This window comes from Lates calcarifer, linkage group LG8 (assembly GCF_001640805.2).
Source record: "Lates calcarifer isolate ASB-BC8 linkage group LG8, TLL_Latcal_v3, whole genome shotgun sequence".
NCBI lineage: Eukaryota > Metazoa > Chordata > Actinopteri > Centropomidae > Lates > Lates calcarifer.
This window is the reverse complement of record NC_066840.1, coordinates 16,815,358-16,830,003: the sequence shown is the minus strand read 5'-3', so window position 1 is coordinate 16,830,003 and position 14,646 is coordinate 16,815,358. Positions and strand designations below refer to the sequence as shown.

The following is a 14,646-nucleotide window of genomic DNA, read 5'->3' as shown; positions in this document are numbered from 1 at the left end:
TGTTCACAAACGGTAACAATAACTGATGAGGTTTCACTTGATTATTCTCCTTATTCTGCTTTAGACATAATGTAGAGTTTTTTGGCATATTATAATGACACTAGGGCTGCACGATTAATCATTATTATAAAATATTTCAATTCATACCGCCACACAATCTAATGTCTAAACCAGAACAATTCTGCTGCATTCTCATTGCACTGCATCAAAACAAGCTACTCTCAGAAAAAAATTCTTCAAAGGTTGTTTAAGTAAGAGATGACAAGGGACTGAAGTGGGATGTGGGTGTTGTGCCTGTGATTTCTATCCTACACAAGAAAATTGTGATTCTTGTTTTATCCAGGATTGTGCAGCCTTGGTTGATATTGGCAGTTTTTCCAGCAAAAATGCTTTTGGCCAAATTCAGCCAATTTGGACTTGAAAGTTTGGTTCAGCCGAAACCCCCTGGCCCCGTCATAACTGTGATGTAAAAGGCAAGACTCCGAAGTCTGTTTCAACCGATGCTCGGCTAAGCATGAAAAGCAGAACAGTGGCCTCAACTTGTGTCTCTCGCATTGGTGACGTGAGCATTAGTGCACCAGATAAAAGCTGAAAAAACAGCATTGTACATGAATGAAATTTATTTCTCTTCAATGGCAGTAAACACAGAACACTGGCTCACTGATAACTGTGCTGTATTCAGAGCATAAAAAGACATTTAGGGTTGACGAACAGTAACGTTAACCACTATAAACAGCGGGGCTACGGCTACATACTGACACTCCCCCACAGACACACACACCAGAGAGCATCTCACGGCAGAGCTGCACAGTGTCTCTCTCAAAGGACCATAAATGTGCTTCTAGTTACTGTCAAAGCTCCACCAGACTCCCTGTCTATCCAGCAGAGAAGAGGAAAATCCGACAGTAGCTTCTCACGGCTGGTTAGCTCCGACTCTGTCCATGCTACACTGAGCAATGGTCAGTCAGTCTCCTCCGTGTCCCCTGACCCTCCAGGTCACACACTACCAGGGCCACACCTCATACAGTTGTTGTTCCCTAACTCCTCTGTTGTGTCTGTCCTAAATATACTGGGAGATGAGTTTCTAGCTGAATTTAAGTGTAGTTATTTTTAACTGACATTATTACTTTCTTGAATCTGTGACAAATCTTTTGTTCACCATGTACATTTCTTATAGCTTTTTGCAACAGCTGCTATTTTAATTTTCTTAACCAAGCCAGCCATTACACTAGCTATCTGAGGCTACTGCGCTGCTAATATAGCTTCTAGGTAACAGTTAATTTACCGTTGAGCTAACTGTTATGTATTTTGAAGGAAAATATATCATTACCATTTGAGTGAAGGAAGCAACATTTTAAGCAACACTGTCTTCTATAAAGTATGTACAACTAGTTTGCCAAAGCAAATACATTTTTAATGCCAGTCAGATTATATTTTTGATTAAGATAATGAGGAAATGTAGATTTATGTAAACTGGCTGATGTACAGCCACATACAGTATTTCTACTGTTTGCAATATGTTGCACCGTACTGTATCCTGCTTGCTGTCAGGTTGTCTTCAGTGAGATTGATGTCATGCACTGCCAGTGGGCTCATTTTACCGTGCGCCGACTAAGTTGATGACGCATTAGTGACTGACCAGTATTTTGTAAATTGAATTTTCCAAGCTGGCACCTGCCCAGAACCAGCTGCCTGTATTCAGCAGGCATCACCAAACAGCAGCCTGCATGTGTTTGGCAGCCGGAGACCATTCTTACTTCATTTATCCGAATTCTCCAGGCCTTGGAGGTTGACAGGCTTGGTAATCAGTGTCCACAAGCATAATCCCCATGGTCTCAAGACACCACACAATCAGATCCCCCTCTCCCTCTCTCTCTCTGTTTTTCTCTACTTCTACCTCTCTTTCGCTCAGATTTCATACATAAAATCACCTTGCGAGTGACAACACATCCACAAATATGCATACCAAACACTGTCTGACAGTGAGCTTAGAACACATGCATTCACATGTGTGAAGACCATCTGTAATACTGTTTCTGGGTGGGAAATCTATACCAGCTTTAATTATTTCCCTTGCGGATCCTCATTTTCGAGTAATATCTCCATAGGAACCTGCTCCTGCTCTTCTCTCAGCTTAATGTGTTCTGTTTCCTCGAACTCTCCTACCAGCTTTGTTTTCATTACCTGCAATTTTCTCATGATTCTCATGAAACGTAACTGTGTGTGTGTTTGTCTGTGTGTGTGTGTTTAATTGTCATTATTCTAGGGAAAGATTAATTATTCTGGCAGAAACTGCGTTTGCTTCTATTTGTAAAAAGGTTACACCTCTGCAGTGGCAATTTCAAGAGTGTCTAACAGAGATGTTCCATTTTTACTCTTGAGAAAATGAGAAACTCTAATAAAAGCAACATTGCCAACCAGAGTGCAACTAGAGTACTTGGGAGACATTAGTAGTTCTCATGTGACTGACCATGTGAAGAGACTTGAGCTCTGACAAATAAGTCTGGTACAGGCTGCTGGAGGACAAGGAGCCAACGGTAGAGACGAGGGACACAGAGAAAGAAAGCTTCCTCTGCAACACTGGCGAGAAAGCAGGAGCTGATCGACTGACTCTGCTTTTCTGTGCCCAGCTGTTCTGAGTTTAAGCTTTTCAATAAAAAAAAGGACTGCAAAGATTTCTTTTATACCTGGGAGACAAACCTCATTACAAAGGCGCTTTTTGTCATTGTTGGTTCTGTAATTCATTTATAAAAGATACTTGACACTTGCGCTAGAGCTAGATTTCACAGCAAAATAATAATACTTCACAGATGTAAATCCCGGACAATAAGCCACAGATAAAAGCTGGATAAATGACAACAAAACAAACCTTAAGTGTCTGGAGTCTTCACTAGTTTGACATTACACAAACAACAATGTAACTGCTCGCAAGCTACAATAGAGAGGACCAAGAGACATCAAACTCTGAGTGACTCAGCACCCAGACAACATGACTATCTGCAATTTCAATGTCAGTGCAACTCAGGAATTTCCTTAAATACAGACACTTTAAGAAATGCCAGCTTCTTCTAATCAAATATGCTAATGTCATCATTGTCTATACAGCAGCTCCATGCAGGAAACCTACTGTTAACAGTAAAGCAAAATGTGATTCAATCAATGAATGGTCAGCATAACAAACTTAAATACAGCTGTAATTCTACAATTAATATCATGATCATGGTCAAATCACTCACTAAGTATATAGTGAAATAAATACATACAGATAATATGACATATAGTAAAAGCGTGAAAAGTGTTACTAACAAACATTAACAACGCTTCAGAACTCAGGATTAGGGAAAAGATAGTTTTGTCAAGGAAGAGCTTCAAGTCACTGCTGACTAATATATTCTCCGAGCACAATGACTAAATTTACTAATTAAAATGGTTTATCACACTTTTACTGTTGTTAGAGGACACTGTATTGTAGTAGCATATATTGTAAGAGAAACAAAGGAATAAAATACTATCTCAGTGAACATTTTACAATATCAACATTTTGCGACTTGGCACATAATTATTGTTAATAATTAAACATCTGTGTCAATATATTAATATAAAACATAACCAGGGTAACATTATATTTCTTACAAAATCTACTCACTGTTGTAAATTGCTTCTATATATATTATCATTACCTATTATTAGTAATATATAGTATATATTAGTATATCAGTGTATATATATATTGGGCTCAAAGAGGAAGCTGACAACCAGTTTTATTGTTTTTTTCATTGTTTATAATATACAGTATGTTGCTGATATATTTGAAATAAGCTGTTTCATATAAACATGCCATAATATGTGGCTGGTTTTTGACAACTTTGGTCAAGCAGAATTTGATGCCATAAGTCTATATATGTTTCAAAACCAGCGAGGACTTTAAAAGGACTAAAACCAAAAGGACACAGCATTGGTCGGCGTGACTGTCTAAGCTGCTGCCCACCTCGATCTATCACAGAGCTGCCTATGGCTCCCAGGAGGCACCGGTGCACTGTGCAGCCCTCGCGCCACCTTTCCCCCCCACGCCTCCCACCCTCCCTGCCCCCTCCATCTCTACCACCATCACCACCACACCATGAGTGACAGGCATCCAGTTCCGCCTGACTGGAGCCTCTATCTCCTAACCCTCAAGGACAACTAAGAGGACATATTGTCATCAACTCATCTCTCTCATTCCCATGGCCGCCTCCTCCATAGATGCACATATGCACACGCTCTCTCTCTCTCTCTACACAGACGCAGTACAGACTGCGACCCACTCACCTGTAACAACATCTACGTGACCTTTGCTTAATGTCCTCGGGTGCCACACCAGAACCTATTCGCACAAACAACCCGCAGGTCTGGCTGTGCCTGCCGCTTCTCATTCACTCCTTTCACTGTGAGTCTGTGTTTGAAACCATCTAGGTGGAGGTTGTTAAGAACCACTTCAGACAGAAACCTTGAACAGAGGAAATAAACAAGGCATTGTCTGTGAAGGCTTCTGCACAGATCGCCTCACACTCCTGAGCTAGAATGTTTTCCTAGCTGTGAAGATCTGAATTCTTTATCTCATACTATACAACAGTCTGAGGCATCTTATGATGTGAGAGAATACCAACTGCTTCAGGGGAATATTGGACATAGTGGAAGTTTTTCAAATAAATAACAAGATCTGGTTCATATTAATGTTTCTTTTGCAATCAATGTGCATTTCACAATGCTAGGTTGTTCTCTATGTAATCTTTCAATGTTCAAAAAAACTGTTCAAAATACCAATAACATAGCATCCAAAGACGTCAAGACTGTATTGTTTTGCTTTCTTATAAACTAACTGCTCTTATTCCTGCAAGTTGTGTTTGCTCTTCTGCACAATCTTACAAGCTGGTGAGACAGGGAGGGAGTAAGTACTGAACTTCAGATTAGAGACTGTTGCTTTTAGCCGCAGTAGGAAATTTCACGTTGACAGGAAACTCTTTTTAATTTTGAAAATGTCAAATCCCAGAAATTATGAAATGCGATTTCAGAGAGCTGTGCAGTCTTTCCCAAAAAAAAAGCCAGATTCATTAACAAAGACAGTTTCCTCTGAAATAATTGTCATTTGAAGACAAGCAAAAAGAACCGAGGTTATACTTGCTAAGGATAGTTTTTTTTAATATATAATGAATGAAAACAAAATTAGTCCATATGCGTGTATCTAATTAAAGCTCTACTAAACAATATTTTTATATTAGCTATGTAATTGTGCGAAACCTGCAGAGCATTATCACCTGACTCGGCAGTTCCCCTCTATGGAGTGTTTCAGCATATTTCAGCTCATTGTTTTGGCTTTATAGTCTGCAACTTTACTGCTTTTGTTAATTCTCACTGCTCTCGTGATGCTGTTTTCAGCCACAGCAAGCAGCTGTTTTCAGTAAAAACCCACTCTGCACTACCTGTTCAGCACCAAATGGCAGACGAAGTTATAGCAACTAGTTGGTGAATACAGCGGAGAATTTAGCCACTAAAGAGGCAGATATTTCCCCGAGGAGCTGGTGGAGACTGGTAACAAAGCTTAAAGGAGAGCAAACAACATTGTGTTGTTCCTGCAGCGCTGCTCTGCCCCAAGAGGCAAAAAAATTAAATAATTTTATTTGTTGATATGCTTCTTGTAACACATTGGATAATCATGCTCTTGCTCACGTTCTTTACAGTTTACACCTATATGACAGGCTAAGTGTAAAAGTTCAGTAGTTTGACCAAAAAAAAAAAAATTAACTCAAGGTCCACTTACTGTATTTTTTGGTGCTTTCCACAGCATGATGCGGTCCTCCTCAGTGAACAGAGTTTGCTCTGATGTCATGGAAATCCAAGACCATGGGATGTAGTTGAAAGCTTAGGGGAAAATGAGGCACAGCTTTAGTTTAGTAGTGTACTAATGTCAGCTGGTTAATTCATGTGTCACAATAACTGGCTCAAACAAATCTGATGTTATAACCTGACACCTCCCAGAATGAATAAAATCATTGCCTCGTGGTTGTATCCCTCGCCAACCAAGTCAAGTCAAGCAGGAAATTGGTCACAATCACCCCTTCTTTTCCGAGTTAAGGCGAGTGTTTTTGCCGAACATTATGTTGTCACGGTGAAGCTGACCTTTGACCTTTTGGATCTAAAATGTCACCACTTCATCATTTTGTCCTTTAAGACACATTCACATGTGTGAAAGAGACATTTCTTATGACATTTGTCTTAATTAACATATGATTATTTGAGTTATGACCAATAGCACATATTGGAAGGTCACAGTGACCATGACCTTTGACCTTCAACCACCAAATTCTAATCAATTCATCCTTGAGCCCAAATGGGACAACCTGATAACATAACACCTCTGGCCATGGCTGTCACCAGCGCAGAGGAATTAAAATGCTTTTAACTCTCTCTTTATGTGCTCTACTTTTACTATTGTTGATTTAATGTCCATGTGAGTATATATTAAATAGGGATTAGTTTTCCCAGCTGAATCTTTGTTGATGCTCAGGTTCTTTGAGAGCTCCCTTAAACAGCAGAGCATTTTCCTCCAGATCTAATTGCTGAACTATTTGCTATAAATGGTCAATTCCTTGACACATGTCTCTCTGAATGAGTTAGTAAGAGGTTTTGAGTGTTTTTTGTCAAACTACATGCCTGGTGTGTTTGTCAAATGAACCTACTGCAGCTTTAATGTCATAGTGGTATCATTGTTCAAGAGTTTCAAATGTATTAAAAGTCTTTATAACAAAGTAGTCACAGTAGCCTTTCAGAGTCCTTGTAAGTGAGTAACATAAATTGGAGCTTTTTCTACATGCTGGCCTTTTATCTGCCTGTTCAGTGTCATATGGGAGGCTAATTAACTTTCACAGCTGTAACTTTTATGCAGCCAAGTGACAGTTTCTGTGAATTAATATTTAGAAATGGTACAAGATGAGTAAATTATAAAAAAAAAAAAAACAAGTCCTTTTTAAATCTCACAGTGCATATTTTTAAACATAAATGTAGGAGGAAATAATGAGAATCAGCACAAAAACAAATTATAACGATCGTCATCATTACAATGGAGCAAAATATTGTGTTCTAAAATCCTATCCCTATTGCAGCATAAATCACACTGCAAGTTTCCCAAACAAACTGAAGCATCTATAAGTATCAAAAGAGGCCACACAGAGGCTATTCATTTCTATTTTCAGAATGCCAATTATGGTGCACAGCAGCAGCTTTGGATATTGAACCAGTTGAAGTCAAACTGTTGTAATACATTATTATCTATTTCAACCTGGTGCGGTGGGGAGATTCTCACTGCTGGATTTTCATCAAAAGTGATAGCCTGCTGAAAATGTAATTCACTATTTTAGTATAAATCAATAAGCCTCCAGAATCTATTCCCTCATTCCACCTTTATGTTAATATAAAAGATATGCTCAAATAGAACTTTAATTCAGCACGCAGACTTTCAGACTGTTTAATAGCCCCAATTTTATCCATAACTGCTCAATTGACACTTAAATTTCAAGCCCATCTTAATTTGGCTTCTCCTGACGATTTTAAGTCTACTTCTCTTTGGAGCCAAGGCTACTGTGACCCATGTTAATGGAGATTTATCGGCTTGCACCATTCTAACAGTGATCTTCTATTAAGAGTTATATCCCATTTGATCATTATTGCTCTGTTCTCCCACCAAAAACAAGTCATCACCACGTGTGATTCAGAGTTGGATCCTGAGTAAAGAAAGCAGACACAAAACATGCTAAATGCTGAACATGTGTGAGAGAGTCTGAAGTGAAAGCTAATTTTGAGTTAGAGCCTTAGAGGACATTCAGATGTTTCTGATGAGGGATATAAATCCTGATGGACTCCCATCTGAGTGTATTCATTAATCATGCGTCTCATTGGCGAGGCTCTGATTTGCCACTGAGACAGATGAAGATGAACTCAGCAATATATTTCTCATCATAACACAACCCTCACATAAATATTAATAGCATATTTTCAGCTGGTGGGCATGAATCGTTTTTCAGACAGGGAATTTTAAGAGCTATCCATGCGTGTCCAAGAACAGTACATGAGCAAGCAGTTGTGATAAACAACACTGCTTTAAGGCAACAGGGAAGAGAGGGCTTTAACTGTACTAGAGGCTCAAAAGGTCTTTATTTTATTTACTTCTTCAAGCTAACTCCTATCAATACAGTGTCTTATTCAACCTTACAGCTTGTCAACAAAGGTATTTTAATTGCACAAGTGATTGTTATCAGTGTTTTTAGTTTAGTTTAAACACCTGTCACTTTAGCACTAACTGATTTACTGGCTATAAGGAATTAAAGGAAATATCCGACCTTTGATAGTTTAAAGTTGCTATACAGTCAACATTTTATCTTAATGGATCAAATGACTATGTGTAATTTAGTGATAAGCCCACAGAGAATGATCACCCGATTCCAACATTTTTCAGTTTATCATTTTGGTTTTATGGTCTGCAACTTTTCCCACTGTTTCACTTCAGTCTCGCCACTCTCATCAACCACACTTCCAGATGCAGCAAGAAGCTTTTATCAGCTAAAGAAGCTCTAAAAATCCACTGTACGCCACCTGCCCGGCATTAAACGGCAGACTAGTTGGAGCATTTAAAAGAGCCAGATATTTCCTTCAGGCAGAGCTAGAAAGACAGTGAATATCGGATTTACATTCATCTGGTGGCCAGAAGCATGACTGCAAATGCTAATGCTGCTCCACGTCTGCTGGGTGTTTTAATAAGCTACTGTTTACTAACATGTTCTCCATAAAAAAAACTTGTGATAGTATGTCAATGTATTTGCAATGTATGCTGCCAGTAAGTTGTCAAAAAATCACTTTAATTAGTTTTAACATATGACAAATTTGTACACAGCGAGCTTTTTAAACTCCTAAGTACAATTTTATCCTATGTTATGTCACCCTGTTAATCAGACTGAACTTCTATTTTATTTCACTCCATTATTCACTTTGACATCAGGTCAGCTGTTTATGTATGTATATGTTTATGTATATTTTTTTTTGGGGGGGGAGGGCTTGGTCACAGGAAGATGGCGTCTTGAGTCTTAATCCTACATACAAGGAATTGTTTTTCCAACCAGGGAAACAGTTGTTAGCGAGAAGAACGACAGACCTGTTTGATATATTGAAACAATCTGAAATGTGGGCATCAATTCAGGGGGCTAATCTTATGTTCAGCAGAGAGCTCTTAAATGTTCAAGTTTGGGTAGACTTAAAAAACTCAGAAATTGGCCTAATTTTTATGTCTTTTATATCACTGTTGCATGGCTGCATTTACACACAATGGTGTATGGTCGTTTGTGTCTTTGTAGGTGTATGACCATCAGTACAAAGCCGTGTTGGATGGTGTAGAGACAGAGAGCATGTTGGAGATTGACCCAGGTCAGCGCATTGAGATCTTCAGAATGGGAAACGGGAGCGATGAGGTGCTGGAGGTGCATGACTTCAAAAATGTAAGTAAAGGTTAAACAAGGCCATGTAAGCGATCCTTCTTTTGCTGAAAAAAACTGGTGCGGTAATTGTGTCTTCTCTTCAGCTCAGGAAGGATTATGATGTTCACATCCTGCCCTTTTCAAAGAGGCAGTTGACAACATTTATCCTTTGTTGAAATCATATTTTCTTCTTCAGCAGTATTTTCTCTTCCTTTGTCACTCTCAGTGAAAAAAGGTGTGACAAACCTTTGAAACATCTGAGAAACAAAATAATGGCAATCATTCTCAGTGAGGTGTACACAGGGATGAGAAATACAATTTGTAAAAATACTGTGTATACTCATAATATCAGTAATTGATGCTAAAGCAGCAACTGTTACCCTGGAGATTTTTTCTGTGTTTAAGTGCACACACATCACCCCAGGAGAGAGGGATTGGTAAAAGACTGCTAATTCCATACAGTAACTTCTTCACAGTACAGAGACAAACACCATTAAGAAGCCAATCTCTGTTTGTTTCTTGCGCCCTTTTTCAACTGCAATTTTGTCTCCAGCAGAACTCATTAACTTACCTTTCATTCCTAAATCCTGCTTGAGTGTGCAGGAGGTTACACATGCTGCACCTCAGAGGAGGGTGCGTTCTGCTTGACTGGGTAATGAATGCTCTTACTCTCACACCATTATTTACTGTGAAATGTTTGGTTGCAAGGCTGAATGTTACAGGATACGCCTCATCCCAAACACAAACCTGCATTGAGCTGTTATTGTTTTTGCTACAATGGTCTTTGTGAATCAAAAACGGCTATATGATGGAAACCCAGCGCAGCGCTGGAAAACCTTAACCTCAGCAATCAATCTCTCCGATTTCTTTCTGTCTCTGTCTCCCTCAACAACAACTGTGTGTATGTGTGTGTGTTCGTCCCACATACCCATGCACACACACATGCATAAACACATGTGCCTGTTGCTTGTTACACTTCCTGTTAGTAAAGCACATCCCCTGAGGAGATTTGTTTGATTCAGTGTTCCACCATGGAGGACTAAGAAACAAGTGAGTGCAGAGTAATTCAAACCTCATTGTGATGCAAAAAAAAAAGGAAGTACACCCACACAAAACTCACAATAGGTTGTACTAAGTGGTAGCTTATGTACTGATGTTAGAATTGATTTTGCTTAATACAAAAAAAAGGGACTGTTGCATGTTATTCCACAGACCAAAGCCACTTCCAAAACAATCTCCATCAAGCCTGAGGGCTGTGTGAGGAATGGAAAATGAGGGGATTATACCACCAGGACGGAGGACCACAAGCGAAATCCACTCACTATTGTTTTCAGGCCAATACAAGACTCATTTTAACAAGAGAGAAAGAAATAAAACGGCCAAAGAGAGACATCCTTGGGGAGAACCACCAGAGTCATGTTTACATTAAAGCAAATGAATATATAGGGAAATTGGCCGTAACCTTGTTCCAAATTTTTTGTTCAATAAAATGACAAACTGGGCTCATGTTATTGCGCAAATCAGTGTCCATTCTTAAGTGTACAACCAAGGAGAGCTGATCGATCACAAAATTAGATTACAGTTAGGGTTGAAGTTAAAACTAAGTTAAGTAAGTCATTTTGGATAACGGTTTTGAGATTTAATTTATCCCCACATGGTGTTGTATCTCTATTAGCTTATACATAAAGAGCATCTTCAAGTTGCACAATGCACAGTGCAAACAAAAGATTAAGCCACAACAGAGAAGAAAAGACTATTTGCTATATGTGCAATTTGTATGTCAATTTCATCTTGACAAGTCTTTTAGTTTATTTATTTATTATCTTTACTTATTATTTTGAATTCCAGTACTTTTTATTACAGCAGAATGTATTATGGATAATTCCCTTGAGCCAAGACTGCACTATTTCACACCTGCTGACCTAATGTATTGTACAGAGTGTGTTGAAGAGGTTCAACATGTCAGCATGAGAGCTGACAAGCACTGGGGTATGTGATGTCCTCAAGCCAATTTCACTGCAGGACAGTCCTGAGTCCTTGTGAGCACATCTAGATCACCCAGCTGCAAGCCTGTTATACTGAGGGATGTTTAAATTACATTTACAGATGTTTTTAACAGTCTGTGGAACCATTTCAACCACAGTTGGCGTTTCTTTTTGACCACAGTTAGTCTTTCTAAAGTGAGGCTGAAACATTCGGTTATAAAGTAAAATCATCTGAGCTTAGTGTGTGGTCATCCTCTCTTCAATATGTCATCACAGTGACCAGCATCTAGTTTTTGGTCAGCATTAAACCAAACAACTCCTGGTCATGGAAATACTCAAAGCCAGAGCTGTGAGGCTTACCACTGCACCAGTGTGCCAACATTCAGCTATGGTTAAAGCCACCCTGCAACAGCTGTCAGTCCTCTTGTTTTAGCTGCTTACCTTCACATGGCAATATATCCTGGAACTTGAGATACCCAACATCCACAAACACCACAGATGCAGGAGGAAGTAGCTGGTGAATCTGTAATAAACAAAATTTGTTTAAATGTAATGTTTTTAATAAGGCTTTCTTTCTCAATGGATTTTGTTTGATTTTTCTATCATTTCTATAATTCCTCAGTGTTTTCCAACCATAGATTCTGTAGTGTAACAGCCTCACCATAATACCCTAATTTACCTACAGTAAATTACACTGCTCATATGATTTTTTAACCATTTAATATCCCATATTTCTATCAGCATATTAGTGCATGCTGTCTAATGTAATATTAACTCCACTGGAATAGCATGTATGTCAGAAAACAGTGTATCTACTATTTTCACTACAAATTTAGCCAAATGTAATACTGATGGTAGCCTATGCAATGAGGTTGATGTGTTCGTCTACAAACATCACAATACTGAATGTTAATTTTGACAGCTGGTTTTAGTGCTAGTCCTGAGATCAAAAGCTCATGTTAGCTTTAGTCTTATTTAGTCTAAGTCACTCTCATCCATTTTATTATTAGTCAGTTAGTCTAAAACTCTGGACATTTTTGTTTCTTCTCAGTCAAAGAAAACTATAAATATTTTAGTCTAGTTTGAGTTGATGAAAACCCCTTTATATTTGAGTCTTTTATTAGTCAACAGAAGATTAGTTGACAAAAATGCTGTGGGTATATTGCCTAGTTTTAGTCAAGACCATGAATGAGCATTTCATTCATACGTCAGCAAACTGCTTCATCCATCATATTTTTTTGCTGTAAAGAAAACAGGAATGAAAATAAGCCACAAATTGACAGGTTGTACGATTAAGAATGCAGCTTTTCAGACAGGGTGTCTGGTCTGTTGTTATTAATCTAAGCAATACATCCAGACATGAAAGAGGATAAAACAATGAAGTCCAGAAGGACACAACAACATTAGCAAACCCAATGCAATCCAACTCTTGCAATATGAGTCAATCATTGCTATGATTTTAACTTTCTGTTTGACTCTGAGTAGCCAGAAAAAAGAAAGCCTTCACAGCTGAACTGAACTCTTAACAATACAATAAATCCTACCCTTATAATGTTCAGTTTTGTCAGGACTGTATGGGCTAAAATTAGAGTTTGTAAAATTATGTTCGCAAATAATTCCAAAGTTTGTTGTTGCAAATCAATCCTGTCAAATAAAATTGTACGAGAATGTCAAGGTTTGTGCATGTGCAGAGGAAGTTTTCTGCTTTTCAAAAGCACCACAAAAGCATCTTTTCTTTTTTTGTGTAGCCTCACCACTGATATCATTTGTTCACAGGTTTTACTTTATTCACAGTCTTTTCTTTTCTTACAAATACAAATCTTTTCTGCACATGCACAACCTTGAATTTCTCATTCAGATTTATTTGACAGGTTCACAAAGGTTGATTTACACCTACAAAACTTCAGAATTATTTGTGAACATCACTCTACAAGCTCAAAATCTTTTTGTCCCTATTTTGAGCCCATCGGATTGTGTTGATTTTACTCTGTAATTTCGGCAGGCTTTACGGGTCTTTGCATACAACACAAGTACCAGGCAGCTGACTACTGCTCATCTTCTACTTCTGCATGGCTATATGGCAATTAAGCTGCCTGTCATTTAGCATGGATTGTATGTTTAACGCTCCAAACCAAGCAAACAATGTAGCTGGTCCGTTGACCTTTAAGTATGCTATACCCCATCTGCAAACAATGCAGCAATGTCCCGTTGTTGAGAGAAACTAATACATTACGTTACCCCACTGCCTTTAGTCATTAGCTTTAAAAGTAGCATTAAGTTTTTTACCATTTCAACATTAGCCTCAGTTTCTGTGTGGTCCTGTGTCGTGAATGTCTCCTCAGGTGTTTCTTTTGTAGCCGCAGAACAGCGTGAATACTAACTCACTTTTCCTCATGGAAGCGTTTGAAGTGGGTCCACCTGTCAACCCGTTTCTTACGAGCAGGCCCCGCTGTTGCCGTCATTTTATTTTCCCGTCACTGCGTGTTATCCGAGCTCCAACAGACGTGGCTAGGTCCAAACTTGGCGCTGTCGGCGGTGCGTTCACGGTCCACTGCCGGTGTATAAGGTCACCGGAAAGAAGAAGAACAGTCCCTGTTATCTCCTCCCCTCTGTTTGGTCATAACTAGAGAGATTTGGTCTTAGTTTTATGTTTAAACCCCATTTAGTCTCCTCTTTTTCGGGAGGAAGAAGAGCGAATATGTTTTGTCACAAATTTCTTACAGGCAGTGAACACAACACTACACCACTGAATGTGTTACTACTGAAAAATTCTGACAAAAGTAGTCAAGTGTGCTAAGCAAAACATAACACCTGAGGAAAGAGAAGGAAAAAACATTGAAAAAGGGTAGCAAAACAGCAAGTGTAACTGTTTCTTATTGTAGCAGACAGTGAGTTAAAACAAAAAATAACAAAATTACACATTGAATAAAGGAAGAAAAAACAGTCAGCTAACTAAATTAGCAAAAGTTTTTCCAAGTAGCCAAACAACGCTAGCCAAACTGTGGTCAGTGAATCACACAAATGTGCTTCTAAAACCTTCACCAAATATTTTCTCTCATGTTGTCAGAGCTGTCTACCCTTAGATAGCCTTCAGCCACGAGGATGTGTTGGTCAAAGGGGAATTTGAAAAATATATATATATAAAACCTTTCTTCTGCTCA

The 14,646-nt window shown here is 38.7% G+C and overlaps 1 protein-coding gene across 2 annotated transcripts in view; it reads left to right on the top strand.

The window, feature by feature from the left end:
* tnmd (tenomodulin) overlaps positions 1-14,646 on the top strand; it is a 47,778-nt gene that overhangs the window by 18,331 nt on the left and 14,801 nt on the right. For both annotated transcript variants that reach the window (XM_018694182.2, XM_018694181.2), the window contains exon 3: positions 9,381-9,521. In XM_018694182.2, coding sequence (XP_018549698.1) covers positions 9,381-9,521 — 141 coding nt within the window. The remainder of the gene's footprint in view (positions 1-9,380; positions 9,522-14,646) is intronic.